Source organism: Dufourea novaeangliae, unplaced genomic scaffold, assembly GCF_001272555.1.
Source record: "Dufourea novaeangliae isolate 0120121106 unplaced genomic scaffold, ASM127255v1 scaffold112, whole genome shotgun sequence".
Taxonomy (NCBI): Eukaryota; Metazoa; Arthropoda; class Insecta; order Hymenoptera; family Halictidae; genus Dufourea; species Dufourea novaeangliae.
Window position 1 is genome coordinate 1,454,046 of NW_015373993.1, and position 18,221 is coordinate 1,472,266.

At 40.6% G+C, this 18,221-nt stretch overlaps 2 protein-coding genes across 2 annotated transcripts; both read right to left on the reverse strand.

Annotated features, from left to right (window-relative positions):
• Window positions 1-85: 85 nt before the first annotated feature.
• On the reverse strand, window positions 86-4,943 carry LOC107187821 (adenosine receptor A2b-like). Its single transcript, XM_015575994.1, has 4 exons — window positions 4,511-4,943; window positions 1,818-2,029; window positions 776-1,243; window positions 86-478 (listed from the first exon to the last, which is right to left on the reverse strand). The coding sequence occupies exons 1-4, from the start codon at window positions 4,941-4,943 to the stop codon at window positions 86-88; spliced, it is 1,506 nt and encodes a 501-aa protein (XP_015431480.1).
• An 8,333-nt stretch (window positions 4,944-13,276) lies between these two features.
• On the reverse strand, window positions 13,277-17,054 carry LOC107187802 (sphingomyelin phosphodiesterase 4). Its single transcript, XM_015575976.1, has 14 exons — window positions 17,027-17,054; window positions 16,143-16,442; window positions 15,974-16,076; window positions 15,672-15,903; window positions 15,387-15,597; window positions 15,210-15,322; window positions 14,983-15,141; window positions 14,746-14,917; window positions 14,488-14,673; window positions 14,209-14,427; window positions 14,044-14,136; window positions 13,799-13,975; window positions 13,492-13,721; window positions 13,277-13,415 (listed from the first exon to the last, which is right to left on the reverse strand). The coding sequence occupies exons 1-14, from the start codon at window positions 17,051-17,053 to the stop codon at window positions 13,277-13,279; spliced, it is 2,361 nt and encodes a 786-aa protein (XP_015431462.1). The 5' UTR covers window position 17,054.
• Between the last annotated feature and the right edge of the window lie 1,167 nt (window positions 17,055-18,221).

The following is an 18,221-nucleotide window of genomic DNA, read 5'->3' on the forward strand; positions in this document are numbered from 1 at the left end:
CAACGTTCTGGAAATCTATCTATTTCGACCATGCATGAATTATTATCGATAATTTATTATCCATCTCGAAAGACAAAAAGGTTTATCAACCCTTATCCGTGCATTCCATCGATTCTTCGTCCATCATTTCACGAACGGAATCGACGCGATTCACGTCCACCTCGATCACAAAAATGGACGCCGGTGGTGTTTCCTCTAAATGATCGATTTCCGCCGGAAGTAGCGGCACCAGAGGCTTATACGTCTGAAGTTCCATTGATGACACACTAGAGGGTACTTTTGAATCGATTCGATTGTTCGCGTAACTGTCGCTCTCGCTACGATGATTCTCATTGCTGTTTTGACTCGCGTTGTCGTTATTGCAATCGTCCACTTCCTGTTTATCGCTCTGCGACGAGCTCGACGCGTTCGATGCCTCTTTTTCACGAATCGACACGTTCCTAGGCGTGGATGAGGGTTTCAATCTGACGTCAGTCACCTGTTTGCAAAACACACATCATTACTCTGTTGCACTAATCAACGCCTTCGATCAGATAAGATATATTTTCCAATAAACAATGGGAACATAAACGACTGCAGCTATGAGCGCTGATAACGGTTGGATTACTGGAGGGAAATTACTCTAGTTTAATGACACTGATATTTCACTCTTTGTCACCCAGATGGCATCAAGAGAATCGTTGGATCGATATAAAAAATTAGCACCCACAAATGCATGTAGCTGATTGTAAAATTTTTCGATTACCAAATGGAATTCGATATCTGACATCCTAACCTGGCGCAACAAGCTGGATCGTTGGCCCCTCGCAGTCGCCAACCCGCCCTGCCTGTTGAGCTGTCTCTGTGAACCAATCAACGATCCACGGTCGTGGATCACGCTGATAACGCTGGATTTCACGTCGCTGTGCGGGAACAGAAGCCTCCACATGAAGTTCTTCAACGCCGCACGGAAATCTTTCAGATGATAAGCGTAGAGCAACGGGTTACCGGCCGAGTTCAGGTGCGACAGGATAATGCAGAAGTTCATCAGGACGTCGTTCACCTTGCATCGGGGACAGAACGCCATCACGCAGTTGATGGTGTACAGGGGGAACCAACAGATGATGAAGAAGGCGACGATACGGGAGAGATTCTGCGTGGCTTTTACTTCCCGTTTTCGGGCGGCGCCTAGCAGACGCAGCATCGTGCCCGTGGTCTGATTCCCGTTTCGCCGACCGGGATTCATCGTCACTATTTGCTGTAACTGTTCGTGTATTATTATGCAACCCAACGGCCATAACCTATGATTCTTAACGAAGACAGTAGTATTAAGTTCTTTCGAAAATCATTTAAAGGAATCGCATTCAATCGTCCCGAAAATAAGCAAAGTACGATAAAATTCTACTTTATATTTGCCGACTTATTTTGTAGAATCGTAATCTCATCGAAATGTGACCTATATATTTCAGAGTCGTCTGTGGATCATCCTTCGCGTTACTGACACAGAAGAGCGAAAGACTAATTAATACGCGTCTTCAACCCTCGAAGCACAGAGTTTCCAGTAAGTTATGCGAAGACCATTACGATCATTAATTTCGCTTGGTGGATAATGGAAGATCGTCGGAATGAAAAAAGTTGGGTACGATAAAAATGAAGTTTGGGAGGTGGGGTGCAGATGTTAGTATCGGAGATCTTCAGATATTCGATCGATTCGAGGATGGGAGGTAAATTTGGCTGGATTACAAACACCACACGGAAGACAAGTTTTTTATTAATTCGTCGTCGTGTTTACGCGCTGCTCTGCTCCGTGTAACGGATACGGTAAAAGTGTGTCTGACCTGTTTTACGACCACTCGGTATATATGGGCGTAGAAGGCTGCGATTAATAGCGCCGGGAAGATGATCGTGGCGAAATAAAGGAACACCAGGTAATTGTAATCCATCACCTCGGTGAAGATGCATTTCTCGTTGGACTTCTTGCCTGCGTTCCAGCCGAAAAGCGGTAAGAAACCGACCAGAGTACCGGCTATCCAGCACACGCAAATTATACCTGCAATCAATCAAACGCCACCATTACTCCCGTTGATTGTTCACCTTGGATCGCTACAAGTAAATTGGCGATAACACCACCAGTCGTGGCTGAACTAAATATCGTCGTTCTAGATCTTAATTGTTCTATCTCCACTAGTTTCTAAACTGAGAAAAATTAGTTCAAAGTTTACGAAGTTCAATATTGTCGAAGCGGGAAAGTAGAGAAATAATCAAACACATTATAATATTATCTACTAAACAGCTATTCATCACAATGTTTAGCAAAATTTTATCTCATTGTCGACATACATTATTAATTATTGTTAGAATTTTGAGATACAACCATTAAGAAAAAAAACTTTCCAAGTTTCGGAGTTAGGACTTGAAAGAATATTTGTTGTTTTCTAGGTTGAATTTTTTTTATACTGTGGTGAATTAGTATTCTTTGGACCAATGAGACGTAGACTGATTAACTAAATATTTTTGAAAAATGGAGTTAGAACAGTTAAGAAACTTTCGGTCGAATAGAATAAATTCAATAATAAATTAACGTACACTCCGGGCATTCTAAGTTAATAGGAGGCACACGTGGAACATTATCGATTGACGGGGGCTGGGTAATAAACGTGCCTTTTTCGCTCAGCTGTCGAGATGGTATCAGTCAGCGAGGGTCGTAATTAAAATCACTCGTGCCATAAACAGGCGAAACGCTTGAATTAATCACGGCCGTTCCAGCGAACGAGAAATGAACGTCTAACCGGGTCGTTAATTTTTTGTTTTGTTTTACGAACCGTCTTCGATTTGTAATAAGGGATAACACGCTGTCACTAAAAAAGAAACACGTCGTTATTCTCTGGTTTTTGCATCGAAAAACAAATTCAACGACATTTGTGTTACGTCTGTCGTCGTTAACCGTTATGTTCTTAGCACATCCCTTCGAGTCGGTCCCGTCGAACGGACAACATACAAACAGATAAATTCACGACCAGTTTATAGTTGGAATTCTTTTTAGTTCACGAATACGCGGCATGGTGTGGCGTGATGGTACGATTTTCCATGAATAAGATAAGGATCGAAAGGAGGGAAAGTCCTTTGGGAAATCGAACTGATGGAATTCGGCGGATGCGTTTCGTATGTCCTGATATTTTCTAAATTCCTTCGATAATTATACCACTTTCTGATAATATTATTGTTAATAATTATTCGGTAATTCTATGTCCAACGTTGTTAAAGGTCTTGGAGAGGAAAAGGTGTTTCGCGGGACAGTGAAAGCGTAGAACGAAATGGAACGCAAGTAGTAGAAGTCGATCATTGAGCGGGCGTGCCGGCTGAAAGTTCAAAGCAACGTGCGACGTATGGAACCACGGCTGTTGTCGCGGATCGTTACGCAATCTCCGACCGGGCCAATTGAAAACGGTTTTCCCAGAAACATTTTGCTCGTAACCGTTTAATTAAGCGACGGTAAAGCAATATCTACGCGCAATTATAATTTACGGAATTGTTTGCTCGTATGTGTATACCAGGTTACGAATGTTCTCCATCGAAATCAGCGTGTTTCGCGTTTCATTGTGTTTAAGTAGCAACTGGAGCACACGTCGAAGAACTTGAATAGGGTAAATCGTTTATGCACAGAAGTCCTTTCAATCATTTTCAATACCTTTCGAATATTATAAAGCCCAGATGGTGTATTATTGGAAATTACGTCTGTTCGAACAATAAGTGTACGGCGGTAATGAATGTACACGACGACCTAGAATATATACAAGCTCTGGCCACACCTGATTAGACAACATTGTTGAGGATCCGTTCTCTCGAGCACGCCATTGTTTCCGGCTGTAGCGTGTTATCGAGCGTGCACGTCTTATGAGTAATCGACAAAGAAGACGTCTCAGCATCGTGAACAACGAGACGGTAATTATGAATGAAACCGAATCGACACAGAGACGGTGGAATACACCACTTAAGGTGGCAACAGGTGGCGCGCCTGCTCTCGTTGAATACAAGATATTCTGGGTCGTCTTCGATTAAATCAACCAGCAGTACAAGATCATCGATACTCTCTGGAAGATCTCATTTGTTTCTTTTCAAGTATACTTCTGGCCCCATAAAGAAACAACAAACCAAAAAGAATCATCGATTCCTCCGACGGAAATAACCACCTGGAGCGACGTAACAGATTATTCTTATCCATCGGCGTCGACGTTCCAACAAGAATATTGAGCTTACTTCCGACAATGTCCAAGACGACAATGGGACTCTACATAAAAATGAAGGTGACCTTGATATCTCTAAAAAGAATGACATAAAAACAAAAATTGTTTGGTATCGTATGAGAAGTATCCATTGAACCATTCAACTTTGTCCTCAAGACATTTAACGTATCTTTAAAAACAACAACGATATTTGAGGTGCAAACGTTAGACGACTCATCCCGTATATCATGTCACCGGATATCTTTCACGTCGCCCCTGTCGGCGTCGTTCATTTTATGCCCCCTTACCTATGGCAGTTTTCGTGCGTACGGTGCGCGAGTATCCCATGGGATGCAGTATCGCCCAGTAACGATCCACGGACACCGCGACCAGACAGAAGATGCTGATCGTGCAGAGTACGATCAGCAACGAGACGGTGAACAGGCAGGCGTGAAGATTCGTCGGCAGGCCGATGCTCGCGAGGATCGCGAACGGTATGGCGAACAGGCCGACCAGGAGATCGGCGGTGGCCAACGATATTATGTAGTAATTCGTACGTCGACGTAGCTTTCGTTCTTTGCTGAAGACGATGATCACCAGACCGTTACCGAACACCGCGCACACGGCCACCAGGATCTCGCAGACCGTGTACAGTAGATTCAGCTCCGAGTTCTCGTTGGTGGTCACAGCGGTCACTGTTAAGTTATCGGCCGATTCGGTGGCATTCACGGGAAATTCCATCACGACACACGATTACGATATATAAGCCCTCTCGTCTCGTCTTTCTTTCATATATTGTTCGTTAATCGATCAACACGGAAGGTCCTTGCACGAGGAGGACCTTAAGGTAGCTTTGGTCCGATGACCTCGCGTATCACTCGGCGAACGAACGTTCGCCGTGATAAAATGGTAATTTCCATTGTCCTTGTTAGTAATCGATTGTCATTCGTCTTCTCCGGAATGATTGGACCACCCCTCCTTGTAGCCAGATGTCGCGTGACGAACGCTTTTTTTTTCTCTCCCCCTGTTCCGGTCGTTTTTAATGGATCCCTTTAATTCCGCCGTACGGCATGACGCTACAGACGGAACGTCACGCGAGCACACGATGCCACACGATTTTAAATAGATCCGGTTTACGGCTCAATATCGGTTCTGGCGCGATCCATACGAAACTTCCGAGGGTGGCCGATCTCTAGGAGCAACGATTATTAGTCGTGACACGCGTTGGCGATCGATCCTCCCTTTAAAGGATGGGCCAAGCTCAGCTTGCCGGCGAAACGAGGCACAGGGAAACGGATCCGTTGCTTATTGGTATGGACGCCGATGTTTGGTCTACATTCAACGTCACTGAATCCCCGACACAGTTCGTCAAATCGATCCGTTGGAAATGATAGATCGACGAAGTTCACAAGATTCGACCTTAAAAGCTACCCTTCAATTTTCGCCAGATTTGCTGCACTATCGAAGAACGATAACAGTATTCGCAACCGATAAAACACCACGAACTATCGATCTTAATTATAGATCAGACATTTATCAACACTTGTTCTTCACAGGTATCCATTGATCGTCTCTATACTGTCCAAGTAACAAGAGCAACCACGTCGATAGTCTTCCCACTGCGGGACCAACGGTCCAAAGGCATACACGTCTTTCCACTTCACCAAAGAACGATCAAATTCTCTCCGTAACCTGGTCTGAATGGCGAGGAACGGCCGTCAATCATCAATCCTCTCGAAGTCGTCTACGCTCGCGAAACGTGCGCCAGGAAGTCTCGCGGAAGGTCAGCTTTTGTCGGTGAGGGCCCATTCAGCGTCCGTTACGTTCTCCCGTAAATACAATGAGCCTCGTTGAATGACACCAGGCGGCGTCTTTTCAACCGCTTCGGGACACGGTCCGCGCAATCTGCCGTGGATCTTCGTCTACAATGGGACACGGGGATCGTACGTTGGATACAGCACGAGTGGAAACGACGGTTCGCGGCTCGCCGCGTTCATTGTGTCGGCGTTGTTTCGAGTCCGACCACGTTTCGGCCAGCAACGGTGCGGGGTTGCGTTGCGGCTTGTTACGCGGTTCCACGAGCCGCTTCCAGCGCATGTTCGTCGGCCAGGTGGATCCAGCGTATGCGTGCTTCTGGCCCAGGTTTCGAAGGTTATTAAGGTCACGGACCAGCAGACACCTTTACGATAATCACCCTAGAACTCAAGATCGAAGAAGTCGAGCAATCGTTTCACTTGTTGGATTCTTCATTATTCCCATTCTTTAAAGAAGGTATAATCTTAGTCTCTGTAAAATCTTCGCTTTCTGCGACGACGTAGAAAATGGACACCAACGGTTTCAATAATTTCATGGAAGTTCTTTAATCTTTTAGATCATTTTTCTACTGGAAACTGATAGGAAGAGTAACTCGGAGCTTTCTGATCGATTCTAAATGATTTCCCTGGAACAAAATTAACCGCAGTTCGCGACACTTTTTCAACAGTCCTTAAGGTACAAAGGGTTTGAACAGGTAGCGAAATTAATCTTCTGTCCGAGATCCCTTTTATTTGGCCCAGTTTCTTTTTTTGTTACTTCGATTTTGATCTTCCTCGAATACTACAGAAAAGTCCCCACTGACCCTTGGATCGTCAAGGTTTCCTTTTCGCCGTCAAAACTGATCAGACTCGAAGTAACTTCTGTCCTTTGATCTTTGATCCTCGGGACCTCCTTCGCGGTGCATTAAAATTCATAGCTTCTCGAGCTACGAATATAGTCTCTGTCTCTCTCTTTCTCTTCCCAATATGTTTTCATTCATACAGTTTTTCAGGCTGCGTCGTCGTTTAAACAGTTGCTCCGCGGCTTAACGGATTAAAGTTTCGATTTAACCGCGGCCTCGCGTAAAGCACGATGCTCACTAACGAGGGGAGTGACAGGCCGTCGATCGTGTCTCGATCGCGGTTATTTCGTGACGCAATTGAGAAGTTCCAGGCCTGTTCCGCGACCGAATACTCGAACCGGCTGACAGGAGGAAGATTAGCGAAGTGGCTCGCGTATAATGCTGGAACTTCGATCGAGAAGTTCTCCGAGTGATTCCGCTTGAAATACTTTGTCGACGAGGTAACGATCATCAGCGACTTTGCGCATCTACAATGCATGCGAACGGGCACAACAGAACGAAGCGATGACATTAACATCGACTCAAAATCGGATGGGACACCCTGTATATCGTTTAACGACCCTCTTCGCTGGTACAATAAACGTTCTCTCGATTCTGGTCTCTACAAGACAGTCTACAATAATGTGAACTCGCGTAAACATTCGCGGTTAACGTTTATCTGTCCGTTCGAGAATGGGAGCTGGATGCGATTGTATCGAGATCCACCGTAAGGTCAGCCGCTTTGAAAGTTGAAGCCAGAAGATATAAAAGTGTTCGTAAATAATTGCGTTTTAATATCACGCACACTTTGGTGTACTCTATTCTAGGCTTCTGCGTCCATCTTTATTTATAGAGATTTCGCGTATCGCGTCCTGCGTATAATTATAACCGTCTCGCGATATCTTCGCCATAAGTGCATTGATGTTCGTGGACCTCTTTGTCGTTTGTTATGTACGGTAAGAAAAAGAATTTCAATTTCAAAGATTCTCAAATCGATCTCGGATACCGATCGAACATTTTCTCCGGTGACTGATAAGCGTCACGCGAAATTCCTCCCGAGCCAATCAACGTCAATCAACGGCGCGCTGTCTCGCGACTTTACGAACGGTCCACACGGCTCGATCGACGATCAAGATGTTGAACCTTTTTCTGTCGCCACCACGTACGAAAAATCGCGAATTAAACGGCAATTCTCCCAGGTGTGTGCACCGTGGACAGAAACGCGTCCGACTTCTCAACCCCGTGGCGCGAAACTGAGTTCCTCCTCGTGACAACACGGGAGGACACCGCGACGGCGGAGGTGGAGTGGAGGAGGCGGTGATAAGTTATGGCGGTGGTGGTGAACTTCCACGGAATTCTATCACCGCGATTTTGGAATTTCACATTCTGAATTTTTACAGAATACTTCAAAGTGTCCGATTGTATAGGAATATGTAATTGGGAATATTAGGGGTACCCATAAGTAATCAATTATTTTGCATTCATAGAGAAAATTTTTTTTTTTAAATAACACTTATTTTTTAATCGATTATATAATCACCGTCATGAGGAATAAGGTCTTGGGAAAATAATTCATTTCTTATGGGTACCCCCAATATATGTGATTACGTAGTATTCTTGCCCTTGTCAGTTCTCCAGTCCACCATTTTTCCATCGACTTCTCTTGGTACTCGAGTTACTCGTCGAAGTACCGGATGATTTGTTGTTGGCGGTACAACGGAAAAATCAAATCGAGGCTGTGTTGGATACATATTATTGCTTGTGTGTTTTAAAAATAATGAACTTTGAATGTTGTTTGTTAGAAAACGTAAAAACAGAAATTGATAGACACACCAGCTGAACAGTATTTAGTAACCTGTATACTTTTCTAACTATCTAATAATTCTTCTTTTATTCCCAAATGATGGAACTTCCCATAGAATTTTTTAATAGCGATCTTCAGATGGTTCTCCTTAAATTAACCCTCAAGTAGGTCGCGGGGTCTGACAGACCCCAGGTGATCGTAGAATGTTTATTGTGTATACCTGTTCGGGTAAAGCGAAGGTGTCAGGACCGTGGGGGGAGAAGAAAGTTAAGGACTGTAGTTATGTTCTCTACTATTACGCCGCGTCAATCCGTTTTTGGTTACCGAGTTGTTAACATCGAAAGTGCGAGTAGAGGTCTGACAGACCCAGCGAGATACAAGTGTCGGTAAATCTGAGTAAAACTAAATTCGGGTAAATGTTATTTAAAGTTCTTTTTTGTGCTGTGAAATTACTGTGGAGTGTGAAGTATGCAAAAAATATTACTTTGCGTGTTTCTTTTTTAGAAAACGCGTCATAGGAAAGAGTATATATTTTTGGAGTGACGTGATATTTAATTGTCCCTTTTATAAATGAGATACAATTTTAAAAACAAATTCATTTCCCACGAAAATTCACAATTTCTTCTTCACATTTTTACACGTATATTTGTTGCAAAAATACTTACAATAATCCAACCTGAACAGTTTTACTCTTAGATTTTCGACGAATCAAATAAAAAGAAAGGCACATCAAGCGTTGCCAGTACAGCCCAAAATGAAAACCGTTGAAAATGATAGGGTCTTTCAGACCTTACTCGAGAGCATAAGAAAAATATGCGATGGTGAGGGTTAAAACGTTCTTTGTGGATCGCACTACGTGACGTTTCCGACGATTCAGTAATATTCAGACCCCCATCCAATTATTCTAATTGTTTCGTGCGTTTAACCAACGCGTACCATCGAGCATCACACACGTGTAACCCACTGATTGTCGTGAAAGCCCAACGTCACACTCGTGTGACGTACAAGCCTGCTGAAAACAAAACACTAGTTATAACTGTCAATTGTCCAAAGTAGCGTGTCTGTTAATAATTGACTCATCGCTTAAAACAATAATTGAAATGAAAGTAACAACCACAGTGGTCACGACTGAATGACATTTATGTTACAATTAATTCGGTTGGAAAACAACAAACAACTGTTCGTACTCCCGTGTGAACGCCCTAGGAGACTCGTAATTGGATAAAACATACCCCAGCCGAGGACTCGATACATACCACAGTTCGACGGAAGTCTCGGTTCGTGAAACGCGCGTCACGTGCCCGCGCGTGAAATGCTCGTACGTGAAGTTCATTCCTTCAGGGAATAACTAGCACAAAATTGGCTTAGAGTCCTTCTGCCCCGGCGAAATTAAGAGTTCCTTTTCTGTCGGAATAACTTCCGGCGACAGAGACAACTTTCGAGATTCCCTTGACCCAAGTTTTTTTTTCCACCAATTCCCACCAATTTCAAGTTTCTCGATTCGTTTCCATTCATTATCGATCTTTTTCGCCCGTGCACGTCAAACGTAGGACGGTTCGAATTACTTTCGGTAACCAGAATAGTTCTCGACAAGTGGCGCCACCGTGACCGTTACGAATTACGAGCAGCAATAGGGCCCATACCCTTCGAAACAACGGTCAGTTGTTTGAACTGAATTTAAACATGTTCGAATAGTTTGGTTGTCCATCGCGAATTATGAGTTCAAGATTTATGTCGCTCGATTAGAATAAAATTCTCGTGGAGATCACTTTTACATATTTCGTTACAAGAAACTCGGACCAGAGATCGTGAACGAATCGGAACGCCATATAGGTCATCAAAGATCAGGATCTTCATTTTTTTCGAGAGTTATTTATATCGAACGAAATGATACCGGAAGCTCTATCGTTGCTCACAGTCGAACAGGCATTTAGAGACGCTGTCAATAACTGTATATTTTTTCAGTAAGGAAATTTTAATTAAATCCGTTCTTTCTGTCGTCTTTGTAAATTAAAGTGTGATCTGCGGGGACGACGCCATTGACGGTTCTAGATCGATGAAATCATCGAAATAGATGAGCCGTATCGTCTCGTAAACAAGCAGGTATTTGTTATTCCGTTCGACGTTAGACTGGATCGGATTACTGCCAAGGCCAACCAGACAAATGGCTCCGCGCGCATTTTTCGTACTCCGTTTCACGGAAGCTGGAGATATCCTTCCTCCACGTTCGTCGTAATGTTTAGAGGTGAAATATCATGGTTTTAAATTATATCTGTTATTTATTATCGTTCCTTCGACAATTTTTATTCCGACGTTACGTGTTATTCAATATACCGGCTGATCGAAACGGCGACACGAGAAATTCACACGATTCAATGAGATTATCGATGTATTTTAATTGCCCGGCCAGCCTCGAGAGCATGTCTTCGACCCTTCTCTGTTATTACATTGTTCTAATAGATGGCAATTACGTAATTAGACCGATACGCGACGAAAGCCACTGGCTTCCATGAATTCCACAGTCGCGGGTTAAGAAGCCGTGGATTAGAGCTGAGTGGTACATATGGATCTGAATCAAATTTTCATCAATTGTTATACGTCTTGGTGTTATAGGTCTTGAGTCGCACATTCACACTTCCAATGTATGCTTACGTATAATCTCCTATATGTTTCAGACTATAGTCAACAATATTTGCAATTAGACCGAAGGCAAAAGTATTATCCAGATAAAACTAGGACTTACAAAAGGAATAGTTAGAAGAGGTATCAAGGTTACCCCAAAGTCAGCTACATCGATTTTATATCCTAATTTTTTTTTATAGAAAATCTTTGGACAAGGAAAAGTGGTCGACCGTCAATAATTAATAGACTACGAATTTTATCCACTTGTCGTAAAATTCGAGTGTCGAAAACACAATCGCAGTAAAAATTTCCGAGTTCCATTAATTGGTCTATAAAAGTCTGAATTTGCATAAGGAACCGCGGTCGCGTGATGGTGAACCACTTCTGTTGAAAATTTATCCTGCCATTTGATCCCTGTAGGTATCCCGTGAGCCCTCGCGGTGATAGCAGCTCTCTTCGTGGCGGTTGATTTTAAGCGATGCATGTCCACTGGCTTAAAGAGCACCTCCTTTAACGGAGGAGGTCTTAACGAACGGTGAACGGGTCCATTCGAGGTGACTCGGAACGTGCGTATTGTTCGTAACAGGCGTACAACAGGTCGTTTCACGGCGCATAAAGGGATCTGTAATCGCGTCGCAGAGCTGAATGGAGTCGAGCCTCCGGGCGAGAATGCGAGCTGCACGGATCTAAATTGAAAACAGGTCATGTTCGTGTCACATGGGACACGCAAACACGCCCGTCGCGCTAAATATCTAATGGTTTAATACGACTAATGCGATTGGACGTGGACGTAGAAAATGGGGGCGGGGGGTAGTAGTATAGCCAACCCACTTCTTGATCAGGTAAAAAGTTTATAAAAAGAATTAACTTCATTCCCTTTCTCATCTCTCTGTTTCTCTGTTTTAAATTAAAACTATTCCTTTCCGTCGTCAGATAGTGCTCAGGAGTTCGTGCGCTATTGTGGAGATATTAATATTTAAAAAATTAAACACGTTATGTACAGTTACAGCGTAATTATGAGTTAGCCAGCAACCGTGCTACAAGCAGTGTGTTGTAGTACACTTCATTATGATTGCGTTTACGAGTTACAGTTAACCCAGCGTGATATTTATCTGTGGCCTCTGCCTGGGGAAACATAAAAAAAAACTGTGGAGTACGGCGACGGGCAGCGGGATCCAATTAAAAAGGAACTCTTTACGCGGGGCGTGTATACGACGAGCAGCAGGTGGATTTACTTTTATTAAACACGATGTACACTGCTGCTCGACGATATTTACACGGTTACAATGTTCGTAGTTTTTAAGAGGAAATAAAATAAGATGGAACTTAGCTTATTATTTTATAAGTGTAAGTCGATATATGGAACGAGAGGAAATTGTGATCCATAATACCTTTTCTCCTTCTTTCGCAGTTTCTTTGAGCATGAAGCGTTCACGGTTTCAGTCCAATATCAATTTCCTCACAATATCGATGTTAACGAACCGCCGCCCGCGTCGTACTTACGCGAAGTTGTCGCTGTACTGTAGAATTGATAGAAATGATCAGCTTCTCGTATGTGATACTGATTAAATAATAACCACTACAATTATTCTCTACCTCGAACGTATCTTCTACTCTTTACAATATTGCATGAAGTATAATAAGTCATTATAGCGGTATGTTTATTCACATTAAATAGTGAAACTCGCGCCTTAAATTATGCACTCTGCTGTAGCACTGCGAATAAGAATCATTAACAAGTTGCATATTAACAGGGGTAACTTCTAGATTCACCCACAATCTTTGGATGTTTATAGGAATTCGGGTTACTAATACTATTTAATAAGTACTAAGTTCTGTATTAAATTATTTTATCACAACCATATTTATTTAAATACTTCAAAAATTACAATTTGCATAAACATTCACTTTCCGAGCAAGGTTACAAACTTAAGATACCGTATCCTAAGTCTGTGGTAACATGGAATACCGTACAATGATACGTGTCAATTCTTAAATGTAATTGACTTGTTCTTAATTTATTGAGAACGACGTTGCATTATGTCTTGTTGAACTCCTCCTCCACGTAATCCAGGGCTCCAACGTCGCGCGTATTATTACATATACAAACCATATACAAAAAATAAATCCGAGAAAAGCGAAGCAACCATAACTGTAAAACGAGATTGACGTTATACGGTTGGTATTTCATAACAAAAATAATGGTGTCATTATGGAAGCTCTCCTACTTTATAACCCAAGCAATAAACATTCCTAATGCTAAGCTTAAGAGAAGTCCATAATCAGCCAGTGGTCGTAGACTCAATCGGGGTGGAATGCGTTCTTCGTAGCCATTGGAAAACCCATTCGACGTTCGTTTTGGTAACTTCACAACTTTCGTGGGTGGTTGTAAAATTTGTCGGCAAACGCTGCCCACGAAGCCCCGTTGATTATACATGGTACTTATCTTGTGTCGGTACTGTCGGAAATATGCAATTTTATACAAAATTTCGTCTAGCCTTTTATTAGAGAACATATTCAAACCGAATGGTTTACCTTCTGGTTTATATAAGTGCAGAGTTTGTACAAAATTCTAACAAGAAAAGCACACTCGTTGTATCTCACTGGTTGCAATTCCGGATCTCCCATGTATTCAATGTACTGACATGTTTGCCTGTCTTTTTGTATTGGTACAAAAACACCTGGCTTACTAGTGTCTAAACTAGAATCCATCTAAAAATTGAACCCATTAAGGCTCTTTTAATTAATAAAACTTTTCGAAGACTGAATTAATTTACTACCTGTGACTGATGACAAAAGGACGTAGATAGAATACTGTCGTGATATTCTTGATCGGCTTCAATTGCTACTTGAGGAATATCTTCTACATTGATCTGTAGACATATTTAAAGTGTACCAATATTTTGTATGGAACACAGGCTCATCTTTATCGTATTACTATTTACCTCAAAGATTTCAATCAACTGTTGCTGCGCATTTGCCAAGTATACAGGAACTCGTCGTCGCTCGTCTATACTAATATCATCCGAGGAGTAATCTTCACCATTAAAGAATTCCCATATTGTTAAGAAAAGTTTTCTGTTTTGTCTCTTCTTTTCTAATGCATCGATTAAACTAGTCGCTGTTAAATGTGCTTGCTTAATAGTACTTAACAGGCACACGACCTAAAATTACAGTTCCGAAAGAAGTAAACGAAAACAGCTGGAATTAAATGTTTCACATACCTGTGAAACGGTGGCCATTGAAAACATTGGAACGTATTGGTATGTCGGTCCTTCCAGATCTAAAATCTGTTGTCTTACGTTCGAGACCCACTGATTTGTAGATACTCGACTTCTACTCAATCCTACGTCGTCCATATGACTCTCTACTTCGCATATCATTTTCGCCAGATGTGGTTGTGAAAATACCTACGATATCGAGATCCTAAATAAATAGTATCAATTTACACTTCAATCATCGAAGTCACATAGATTACATACTTTTGTAACTCTGAATAGCATCAAAGCATTTTTTGGAGCTACAAGATCTGTTCTCATAAAACGTGGTAATAATTGCTGAAATATTGCTGTATAAGCTAACAAATTATTTGCAACAAAATGCATCCATCTGAATACATCATGTATCTTTCCTCTTTCTTCTTCCTCTGATTTACTACGAGCAAAAGAAATTTTTTAACAAATACCATGACTAATATATTCAATACATCGCGTACTCACCCTTCCTTGGTATACGATATACCAGGGAAATACCTCCATGGTTGAATGAAGCTTAACCATGCCTCAAGGATTAATCTAAATGAACTATCTAAGGGCCAGTGGTGTATAGCTTTCCGAAGGAATGTATAGATCTTCCCTTGCACAGAAGGCAAAATTATTCTGAAAATACTCCTACTTAGTCAATCTTCATTATTATAGAGCATATATTATGGAACGTTCGTGATTACCGTTTGAGCTCATCCATCGCACTCTTATCACCTGTGGCACTGTTCGCAAATTCATGCAAAGTCTTTATAAATGCTCGTACAAGGCGTATGTGTTCCCCAGAATGGATACTATGCTATAGTTCAATTGAAATATGAATGTACACAGTTAATAAAAAATGTTTTACACAATGGACTTACTCTTCGCGGAACAGATGCAGAATAGGACGTGCCTAATCTTGTATTTAACTGATCTTCTTCTGTGTATTCCAACCAAAAGTCTAGAAAAACTTGAACTACAGTCTCACTTCTCCAAACTTGGGGCAGACATTGCTGTTGGGGAACTGCTGAAGCGGAATTTGGAGATCCAGGCGATAATATGGATGTTCTGAGAAGTCGCGGTGTTTGCAGCCTGTAATAATCTCTTATTAAAACCATTAAACTTATTGTATGTCTAACAGTGCAATTTTGTTCGTGTCAGTATACCTTTTAGTTTCAGGTGACTGTACCAGCTTCCTTTGGGGTGTTTTTCTTATGTACGGGCCAATAATTGGCAAAACTGGGGAATTGTCTCTAGGTAAAAAATGATACAAGTAACAGTGAGCTAATTGGACGTAAACGGTCTCCCAATTGATCCACACATTTTCCTGTTGCTGCACTTGCAGCCATGGGTTTGTCAAATGGTAAGCAAAATGTATGATGTAATATTCAAAGGGATCTACAAAAAAGTTAAGGGCAAAGTCCAAATTTTGATGAATGTACAGAATTAGAATCACTCAAAAGGATACTCATATTTAAGACAGACACAGCACGTGTTCCCTGATCATCCCTAATTTTGTCAAGATAAAATGGTGGTATCACACCTTCTTCCAACATAGAACGTATTTTCACCTAATGTAAGAAAAGAAGTATGTGTAACATTTCTATCCATAACTTTCACGAACATCAAGTACTTACTGGTAGATATGACACTGGAAAATTATATTTCACATAACAGTCTGGTAGTAATTTATAGCATAAAAAGAAAACTGGTCCCTGTGGATTAAGGAAGTTGCACAATATCTCATACTCTAATGGGTTCTTCTTAAAAGTAATACTGTGTAAACCCCAGCCAACATTGTCTGTTATTCCAAACAATGAGTCTATCAATATCGGGAACACATGTTGCAATTCTGTTGTACTGGATTCATCTATTAATGCTGCTATTTCTTTACATCGTTGTACCAATGGCATGTTCAGGTATCTCTGCACTTTGATCTACATGTGTAATATATAGAAGTAATGAAATGAAACTGATTTATTGAAAAAACTTGAAATTATTTAACATTACATAAACCTTTGACACAAAGTAATACTTCATATATGCACATAAACATAATTTATTAATAATATATATAAAAATAAATAACAAGCGTTTTCATTAAAAAATTAAAAGAATTCTTTAAAAATTTTATTAAAATTATTCCATATTAAACAAAAAATATTGAAGTATGACTTAATTAATTAAACACATGCTCAAAAATTTTTGAACAGCTGTGTATATTCTATTGTTATAATTTTGTTTACAGTACAAAATACAATCTTATGAATATACGTGATATTTTCAACATAAACAATGCAATATATATATATTGATTTACACATTGCTTTATTTACAAATAATAATATACTATGTAAAGTACAATAACTGTAAGCAATCGATCGTATAATTTTATTTAAAAAAGACACTTTTGAATCGCCTTTTCAATCAGCCGGTTAATATGTTAGGTTATTTGGAGGTTGTATTGAGACAATTCGCAAATCGATTCTATTAGTGTAAAAAAAAAAAACGTGAGCTGTACCGTAGCAACGTCTGTAGATGCAGCCATAATTGTGTTTATTCAGTTTTATACGAAATGTAAAAAATAACATTTAAACGTTTTCTCGTCAATTGCGACTCATTCATGCCATGCACACCATCTTAGTAATTATGGAAATTATTTGAAATAAGCCATAGAAATATATGTATAATAGACTGCGTGGTCTTATGGTAGGGGTGAAGTCGGCCCTAGAAAGAGAGAACAGTAACTGGAGTAACTTTCCTTTCTTTCTAATGGGGCTGCGACTAGAGATGGCGTGAACTGCTACTTGTGAATCACTCGTGATTCGATCACGTTCGTTCCCAATCACGATGACTTTTCACAGGGATTCGTGATTTCCCGTGATCGTTTCTTATTGGTGGAGAAACCTAACAGTTCTTTACACTCGATACATAATTTGTATATTTCACATTAACGACATCAAAACAAAAATTAGGGTTATATCGTATAAAGTGAAGGAATAAGTAGAAACAATGAAGAATAATGAATAAATTAATGATTACAAATTATAATCTACATGTTACCTAGCAAATCATTTTTTTAGAATTTCTTGTTTTTTCTACTGATGTTTACAAACCCGAATAGTAATGTAATTATCGTAAAATCATATTGAATACGTTTTTCTGTTTAAAGATCAAGGACTTACGATCGCAGTGAGCAAATTCACCCAAGATAGAAAAATCGCAATCACGGTCGTGAATGAAGTTAAATCACGACCGTGATCGTGATTCGGCGATCAATGTGATAAATCACCGTTAGTGATTTTGCACGCCATCTCTACATATACATATATACATATAAATTATAATGATATAAAAGTTTGAAATAGAATACAATGAGCTACGGTACAATACGTCTATTCGATTCAATTGCTCCCTTGCGACTACAACATCATGCTATTCGCGTTCGGCGCAGTGTGCTAATACGGAGGTCAACAAAATATCACTGTAACACTTAAAAAACTTTTAAAGTTCCATTTATATCATTGTCCTGTGAAAATCTTCATACTTCCAGCAGCATTCAAATTCCAATCAAAGAATTTACAGAACAAGGAAAAGGAATCTAAAGTAATTTTCAGTAGTTCCATACATCTTTATCTCGAATAATTTTGTAAAACATTCAAAGTACTAGACATTTTTACACTTTGAATCTCATACCGATTTCTAAAATAATCCTA